The 9236-nt window shown below is 42.2% G+C and overlaps 1 protein-coding gene across 7 annotated transcripts in view; it reads left to right on the top strand.

Moving 5' to 3' along the window:
* The window catches only part of LOC5510370 (ubiquitin-like modifier-activating enzyme 6), a 34648-nt gene extending 26332 nt beyond the window's left edge, over window positions 1-8316 (top strand). For 6 of the 7 annotated variants that reach the window (XM_048727828.1, XM_048727830.1, XM_048727829.1 and 3 more), the window contains 8 exons: window positions 1866-1937; window positions 2498-2618; window positions 2827-2906; window positions 3426-3539; window positions 4142-4269; window positions 4822-4909; window positions 5833-5927; window positions 8058-8316. In XM_048727828.1, the coding sequence (XP_048583785.1) occupies window positions 1866-1937; window positions 2498-2618; window positions 2827-2906; window positions 3426-3539; window positions 4142-4269; window positions 4822-4909; window positions 5833-5927; window positions 8058-8178 (819 nt within the window). In that variant the 3' untranslated portion in view covers window positions 8179-8316. Of the gene's footprint in view, window positions 1-1865; window positions 1938-2497; window positions 2619-2826; window positions 2907-3425; window positions 3540-4141; window positions 4270-4821; window positions 4910-5832; window positions 5928-7377; window positions 7872-8057 lie in introns of those variants that run through there. The other variant, XM_048727831.1, reaches the window with a different exon arrangement.
* The last annotated feature ends 920 nt before the right edge of the window (window positions 8317-9236 follow it).

The raw sequence follows: 9236 nt of genomic DNA on the forward strand, positions 1-9236 counted from the left end.
TTGTTTTACCCGTGTTTAATCCAGGCCATAAGTTGTTTTACCCATGTTCAGTCCAGGCCATAAGTTGTTTTACCCGTGTTTAGCCAGGCCATAAGTTGTTTTTCCCATGTTCAGTCCAGGCCATAAGTTGTTTTACCCGTGTTTAGTCCAGGTCATAAGTTGTTTTACCCGTGTTCAGTCCAGGTCATAAGTTGTTTTACCCGTGTTCAGTCCAGGTCGTAAGTTGTTTTACCCGTGTTTAGTCCAGGCCATAAGTTGTTTTACCCATGTTCAGTCCAGGCCATAAGTTGTTTTACCCATGTTCAGTCCAGGCCATAAGTTGTTTTACCCATGTTCAGTCCAGGCCATAAGTTGTTTTACCTGTTTTCAGTCCAGGCCATAAGTTGTTTTACCCATGTTTAGTCCAGGCCATAAGTTGTTTAACCCGTGTTTAGTCCAGGCCATGAGTTGTTGTACCCGTGTTTAGTCCAGGCCATAATTTGTTTTACCCGTGTTCAATCCAGGCCATAAGTTGTTTTACCCGTGTTTAGTCCAGGCCATAAGTTGTTTTACCCGTGTTTAGTCCAGGCCATAAGTTGTTTTACCCGTGTTCAGTCCAGGCCATAACTTGTTTTACCCGTGTTTAGTCCAGGCCATAATTTGTTTTACCCGTGTTCAGTCCAGGCCATAAGTTGTTTTACCCGTGTTTAGTCCAGGCCATAAGTTGTTTTACCCGTGTTTAGTCCAGGTCATAAGTTGTTTGACCCGTGTTCAGTCCAGGCCATAAGTTGTTTTACCCGTGTTCAGTCCAGGCCATAAGTTGTTTTACCCGTGTTCAGCCCAGGCCATAAGTTGTTTTACCCGTGTTCAGTCCAGGTCATAAGTTGTTTTACCCATGTTCAGTCCAGGCCATAAGTTGTTTTACCCGTGTTTAGTCGAGGTCGTAAGTTGTTATACCCGTGTTCATTCCAGGCCATAAGTTGTTTTACCCGTGTTTAGTCCAGGTCATAAGTTGTTTTACCCGTGTTTAGTCCAGGTCATAAGTTGTTTTACCCGTGTTTAGTCCAGGCCATATGTTGTTTTACCCGTGTTCAGTCCAGGCCATAAGTTGTTTTACCCGTGTTTAGTCCAGGCCATAAGTTGTTTTACCCGTGTTCATTCCAGGCCATAAGTTGTTTTACCCGTGTTTAGTCCAGGCCATAAGTTGTTTTACCCGTGTTTAGCCAGGCCATAAGTTGTTTTTCCCATGTTCAGTCCAGGCCATAAGTTGTTTTACCCGTGTTTAGTCCAGGTCATAAGTTGTTTTACCCGTGTTCAGTCCAGGCCATAAGTTGTTTTACCCGTGTTTAGTCCAGGTCATAAGTTGTTTTACCCGTGTTCAGTCCAGGTCATAAGTTGTTTTACCCGTGTTCAGTCCAGGTCGTAAGTTGTTTTACCCGTGTTTAGTCCAGGCCATAAGTTGTTTTACCCATGTTCAGTCCAGGCCATAAGTTGTTTTACCCATGTTCAGTCCAGGCCATAAGTTGTTTTACCCATGTTCAGTCCAGGCCATAAGTTGTTTTACCTGTTTTCAGTCCAGGCCATAAGTTGTTTTACCCGTGTTTAGTCCAGGCCATAAGTTGTTTTACCCGTGTTTAGTCCAGGCCATAAGTTGTTTTACCCGTGTTTAGTCCAGGCCATAATTTGTTTTACCCGTGTTCAGTCCAGGCCATAAGTTGTTTTACCCGTGTTTAGTCCAGGCCATAAGTTGTTTTACCCGTGTTTAGTCCAGGCCATAAGTTGTTTTACCCGTGTTCAGTCCAGGCCATAACTTGTTTTACCCGTGTTTAGTCCAGGTCATAAGTTGTTTTACCCATGTTCAGTCCAGGCCATTATTGTCTTTTTAGGATATGTCACAACAGGCCATTCTACCGTTAGTGCAAACCGCTAAAGTTCCAGAATTTGTGCCATCAAACAAGGTAAGCATCGCCAAAAATTCCAGAAAAGATCAATCCCCCATCCCCCCCAAAACAACAAATATATCATAATAAAATATTTAAATAAAAGCATCCCAAAGCATATAAGAGTATCCCAGTTTCTAGCTTGAATTTGCTGATGGAAATAGTTGATTCGCGTGATGACATTGTATTGGGCGTGAGTAAAGGAAAATATTTTGGGACACAGCAAAGCCCCTACTGGTCGTTTCCTTTTAATTTTTGCAAATATTAGGGGGCCCATGCCCCTGGTGCCCCACCCCCTGACGACGTTTCATTGAAGAACAATTGGTGATTACATACAAAGATAAACATGGCACCCATTTGTGGTGACCAAGATACAGAGTTAACCCAAATATGGTGATTCTAAGAAACACTCCCACTTGAATATTCCTTACTTTTTAGACAATCGTTTCATTGAAGAATAATTGATGATTACATACAAAGATAAACATGGCACCCATTTGTGGTGACCAAGATACAGAGTTAACCCAAATATGGTGATTCTAAGAAACACTCCCACTTGAATATTCCTTACTTTTTAGACAATCGAGACCGATGAAACCGCTAACCGGAAAGAAAAGAATTTGAAGACGAGTCACGGTGAAGACGACCTCCAAGCATGCCGGGAAGATTTAACAAGAATAATCGCAGATGAGCCCACAGGTAGTTACGGCCATGTGACATTTCGTGTCACGTGAAACAGCTCGAATGCAGCGAGTACTATATGCATAACAGACAGTATAATAATGCATTTGATGGTGCAACGCTGGAATATATTGGTAAAAGGATGGGTTTTTCTAAAGTGCTATATAACATGCCTTTCCGATACACGTGCATATTTATACAGAATTTTAAATACAATTTGTTGTAGTTTCTCTTGGTATTTACCCGTTGGAGTTTGAAAAGGACGACGACAGAAATGGACACATCGACTTCATCACCGCCGCTGCCGTGAGTAATCTTTGCTTCCATTCACGTATATCCCTCCCCCATACACACACAAGGGGATTTCCTCTGAACGCCACCCCCCCCCCTTTTTACCCACACCACGCACATCCCCCTTCCTCTGGAATTGGACAAAAATCGCTGTATTGAGATAATGGTAATTTACCCACACCACGCACATCCCCCTTCCTCTTGAATTGGACAAAAATAGCTGTATTGAGATAATGGTAATTTACCCACACCACGCACATCCCCCTTCCTCTGGAATTGGACAAAAATAGCTGTATTGAGATAATGGTAATTTACCCACACCACGCACATCCCCCTTCCTCTGGAATTGGACAAAAATGGCTGTATTGAGATAATGGTAATTTACGTCACTCCTTGAGAAATCTGCACTCTTGTATTCGACTTCTCTGAAGAAGTCTCGATAAAGACAGATATCACCATTGTTTGGTTACCTTTATTCCTGGTTATCTAGATCTCGACTTTAGCTCATCTGACGTAGTATGTGTCTTTTTACAGAACCTGCGTGCTCGTATGTACAGCATTGAGACCGCTGACCGACTTAAAGTAAAGCGCATCGCCGGGAAAATCATCCCCGCTATCGCAACCACTACGGCGGCAGTAGCCGGACTGGTAAGGGTGCTCCATGTTCAGGTGAACAGGGTACATGCTTAACTTGATGATCAGGCCGCGCGCCCTGATCCGACCGATGAGATCTAAAGAATCACGAGTAAAAAAAAACTCTCAAGCACTTCTAAGCAATCAACTTTAACGACGGACAGGAAGATATCTTACATAGATATGTTGATTATACAGCGACACTCGAGCATCGCGTTCTCTGATTGGTCAAGGGTCAGTGTGTTATTTGACCATACACGCCACTTGGTGACAGCATCGCGTTCTCTGATTGGTCAAGGGTCAGTGTGTTATTTGACCATACACGCCACTTGGTGACAGCATCGCGTTCTCTGATTGGTCAAGGGTCAGTGTGTTATTTGACCATACACGCCACTTGGTGACAGCATGAGCGCGCGCCCCTAGATTGTAACGTAAGGAAACAATGTAATTGTTGTATAAAACAAATAGATCAGATTTTTTTGTGCGTCTGTCCTCTATGAGATCCACAGAAGACATCACAGCATGTCATGAAAGACAGTCACGCAACTCGACTGCGTCAATGGTGGTGTCATTGATGATGGTGATATTCTAGAATGGTTTTCGTTTTTCGTTCCCAGGCTACTGTAGAGCTCGTCAAGATAGTGATGGGGAGGCCTCGGGCCGACTACAGGAATGGGTTCATGAATCTGGCACTACCCTACGTAATCTTCTCCGAGCCTGGGCCCGCGGCGACCACAGTTATCAGGTCAGTGATAGATTATCAAATTCTCGCCCTAATTCGTGCTTATGTTTATATCTTTAAAACGATCATGTGTTGCCTCGTACCCAGGCGCGTCCAGCGCCGACCAAATAAGCGACAAGAGAAAGCGAAGCGAGTTTCAGCGCAGAGTTTCATTCCCTTGATTCATTTTCGGGCGTGCTAAACCTTACCGTGATCCTTTGCGCGCATGCTTATAGGGCAGGACGCGTTTTTACCAAAGTTAGATGGCTTGGTTTGAGGCAGGATTTTGTGAAAGACTATCGTTACTGCGTCTATTTTCTTAACTATATTTTCCACTTGCCTTTCAAAAAGCTGTCATTTTTATTCGCAATTAGTCCCCTTATTTATTTTTTCTTGATTTTAAAGAAAATGTGAATATCTTAGTTAGCAGGTGTTGGATTTTTTCGGCTTAACTCGGTCATAATGTTCGAACGAAGAAGCCTGCCACAATTGTAAATTAGCTTATAGCTAATGTTATTCCTTATTTACAACCATCTATCTTCTGTAACCAGGCTAACATATGTGTTTGTCTTACAGGCCCGGTTTAACTTTCACAATTTGGGATCGATGGATCGTCAAGGGAAACAAAAACTTCAAACTTAAGGATTTTAATCAATGTATTAAGGTGAGTCAAACTTAAGCCACGTGCAGACAGCGCCAATACAGCCAGCATTGCTGGTACCCGCTTTGTTCGGCTAACCACAAGACAAAGAAAATGTTGGCAAACTACCTTTCCCCCTCCCCCTCTCCCTCCTATATTGCGAACCACAAGACAAAGAAAATGTTGGCAAACTACCTCCCCCCCTCTCCCTCCTATATTGTGAACCACAAGACAAAGAAAATGTTGGCAAACTACCTTACCCCCTCCCCTCCCATATTGCTAACCACAAGACATAGAAAATGTTGGCAAACTACCTTATCCCCCCCTCCCATATTGCTAACCACAAGACAAAGGAAATGTTGGCAAACTACCTTACCCCCCCCCCCCCCACACTCTTATGTTGGTGTATAAAAGCGTCCCATCCATCTGCTTCCAACCAGACACAGCCTAAACCTGTCGCCCTATGTTAGACCTGTCCTTTTACGGATTCACTCTAAATACTTATTGTGGTTTGTTTAATTTGGAATGACCGTTCAACTACAAGAAGACATAACGGAAAAACCTGGAAAATGCGCAATTTGAGATAAAGAAGACGCGATTTCTTAGTATGGCCATCGGTTTTTTGTATTCCGATGATTCACAAAACCACAAATAACGTGAAGCCTAAATGCACATACCCAGATTTTGGCATTTTAAGAATTTTTTTCCTTGATCATTCTTGCGCTATGTATGGGCTCAGGGACGAAAAGCCCACATATAAATAACAATTTACATAAAGTCACATCAATTTGAAAAATTCGCATTTGATATTTTGTTTGCTATTACTCACTAAAGCACTTAGATACATTTTTCGCCTTATTAAATGTGAAATGGGCTTAATTTGAAGCGTCATGTCATGTTTTTTCGTCATTCAAAAAAACAATAATCTTCGTTTTGTGTCTTTTCAGGACCAGTATGGCCTGCAAGTGACCATGGTTGTTCAGGGTGTTAAGATGATCTATGTTCCGGTAGTGCCTGGGCATGCCAAACGCCTGGACCACAAGTAAGGACTTTGTCTTGTTATCATACTCTATCCTATCAAAACGCCTGGACCACAAGTAAGGACTTTGTCTTGTTATCATACTCTATCCTATCAAAACGCCTGGACCCAAGTAGGAACTTTGTCTTGTTATCATACTCTATCCTATCAAAACGCCTGGACCACAAGTAAGGACTTTGTCTTGTTATCATACTCTATCCTATCAAAACGCCTGGACCACAAGTAAGGACTTTGTCTTGTTATCATACTCTATCCTATCAAAACGCCTGGACCACAAGTAAGGACTTTGTCTTGTTATCATACTCTATCCTATCAAAACGCCTGGACCCAAGTAGGAACTTTGTCCTGTTATCATACTCTATCCTATCAAAACGCCTGGACCACAAGTAAGGACTTTGTCTTGTTATCATACTCTATCCTATCAAAACGCCTGGACCACAAGTAAGGACTTTGTCTTGTTATCATACTCTATCCTATCAAAACGCCTGGACCACAAGTAAGAACTTTGTCTTGTTATCATACTCTATCCTATCAAAACGCCTGACCCTAACCCAGACATCTCCTACAAAGCTCATCCTAACCCTTGTGTCTTGACGTCACTGACCGTGATGAGGCGCCCGACATATTAGCCTGCTTGCAGGCGGTACTCGGGGTTATTATTGCGGAAAAACCCTTTCCGTTCGGTGATAGGGCGCCGCGTCCTTTTTTGCGCTCGCCCCCGGGAACCACGCGGCCTAAATCACAAGAAGGCGCCCGCGATCACCGAACCAAGAGGGCTTTTCGCAATAATAAAACCGAGTACCGCCTGCGAGCAGGCTACCGACATATCAGTTATTCGCATCCATCTACCTTAATTAGTGTTATTTTATTTTGCGGAGACTTAATTTTGCAAAAAAAAGGTTTGGCATATTTCGCGAGACTTTAATTTTGCGATTTGGGGGGCAAAATTATTTTTCAAGGAGATGTCGCGACAATGTCAAAAGCAGAATTTTTTTCCTTAATTTTTTTTCCTTGTTGAACACAACACAACAAAAATGTAGAAAACGCATCATTCTTTTTTCACACATTCACATCGAAGCCGTGAATGTAAAGTGAAAAACTTTTGGAAAGTCGAGAAAAATAAATGATTTATTTCCCTGATACCATGTGCCTACACAGAGCATCTAGGTTTTCTACAGCTTGTTTTGTAGTGGTCTTTCTAGTCGTAACTTATACCATCAGTCTTACCATCCGCCATTTCTGATATGTCATTATTACTTTTTATCAAATCTTTTGCGTTTATACTTACGCACTACGTAATCTGGGGTAGTATTACCTTATCATCGATTTGCCATAGACAGGCGTTAACGAGTGATTGGCTTATCCCTTTTCATCCTAATCCACATGATGACCAAGTTACAAAAGATAATCTCACCTTGACCTTTCCCAGTCCCTTTTCATTTCTAATCCAAAGGATGACCAAGTTACAAAATATTATCTCACCTCAAACTTTTCCAGTCCCTTTTCATCTCTTATCCACAGGATGACCAAGTTACAAAATATTATTTCACCTCGAACTTTTCCAGTCTCTTTTCATCTCTTATCCACAGGATGACAAAGTTACAAAATATTATCTCACCTCGACCTTTCCCAGTCCCTTTTCATCTCTTGTCCACAGGATGACCAAGTTACAAAATATTATCTCACCTCGACCTTTCCTAGTCCCTTTTCATCTTTTATCCACAGGATGACCAAATTACAAAATATTATCTCGCCTCAAACTTTTCCAGTCCCTTTTCATCTCTTATCCACAGGATGACCAAAATACAAAATATTATCTCACCTCAAACGTTTCCAGTCCCTTTTCATCTCTTATCCACAGGATGACCAAGTTACAAAATATTATCTCATCTCGACATTTCCCAGTCCCTTTTCATCTCTAATCCACAGGATGACCAAGTTACAAAATATTATCTCACCTCAAACTTTTCCAGTCCCTTTTCATCTCTTATTCACAGGATGACCAAGTTACAAAATATTATCTCACCTCGACCTTTCCCCAGTCCCTTTTCATCTCTTATCCACAGGATTACCAAGCTGCTAAAGTTCATCTCACTCAACCTTTCTCGGACCCTTTCCCATTCTAATCCACAGGATGACCAAGCTACTAAAGCTCTCCCCGTCACAGACCTACACGGATCTCACCGTGTCCTTCGCGGGACCAAATGCAGATGAAGAGGACCTTCCGGGCCCTCCGGTCCGTTATTACGTGTGACGCCCCAACACCATTGTGATGGGCAAACACAATTCGATTGTCTCTAATAGACAATTTCTCTTCGAATTTGAAAAATTTTGTAAATGCCTGCACAGGTGATCCGATCTTTTTTAATGTATTAAATTGTAGCTTAAACTATTACGTGCCGGTGTCATCTAGCATTATCTGTTGGTGTTTTTTAAAGGGGTTATTACGTCATCTGTTGCGCATCTAGCTCGCGCATCATAGCAAAAATTATTAATAAAAAACACAGAGAGATTTATGTGGGGTACTCCAGGCTGGCTTCCGTCCCTTTACGATGATCGTTTTCTTTTCCTTGCCTGCATTGGTTCGCAATACGTAATACTCAACAAAAGTGCTTTCGGCTTTCACCCTCTTTACTTCAAATCACACAGGTACATTACAGGAGTTCCAAAAAGGTGGAGCCGAAGCAAGAGTTTCAAGAAAGGGGGGGGATTAATTGTTCTTCCGTGGACATCCTTATATTTCTTGTTATTTTTAAGCCAAATCTCTGAAAAAAGGGGGGGGGGACTTGGCCCGCCCGCCCAACCCATGGACCCGACCCTGCTTTACGTGCCCTTTATTCTCCGCCGCTTATCATAATGAACGGTTTTGTTTTGTTTTCGATGCCTTTAGTTATTCAATAAATTCTTTAAGGATTTTTCTTTTAATGTTCTCTGAATTTTGACATTTCATCTTTCCGCCATTCCGTGCTTGCTATAATTTTCCCCGGGGCAGTACTTGAGTCCTTGTTCGGTAGCAAGGTTATCTTTTGTATTTATACAGTCAGCGTAAATGTTCATTAATTTACCATGACAGCAACACTTTTAAAAATATTGCATTCCTGCAAAGTTTGTAGCTTTTCATGTTTCAGCTGCTGTGTTTATTTTTCATTTATGCAATCTTTTAGGCTTGTGGGTACTTCTCACGGCCGGTACAAGCCGGTTGAGGGATCCATTTGAAGAGAATGAATGAGTAGTCTCTTTCCGGGTATGTCGTGACACGGAAGCCATTTAGCAGTCGCGATTTCCGCTAGCCAATAAGACCGATCAGAGGGC

This window comes from Nematostella vectensis, chromosome 5 (assembly GCF_932526225.1).
Source record: "Nematostella vectensis chromosome 5, jaNemVect1.1, whole genome shotgun sequence".
NCBI classification, from domain to species: domain Eukaryota; kingdom Metazoa; phylum Cnidaria; class Anthozoa; order Actiniaria; family Edwardsiidae; genus Nematostella; species Nematostella vectensis.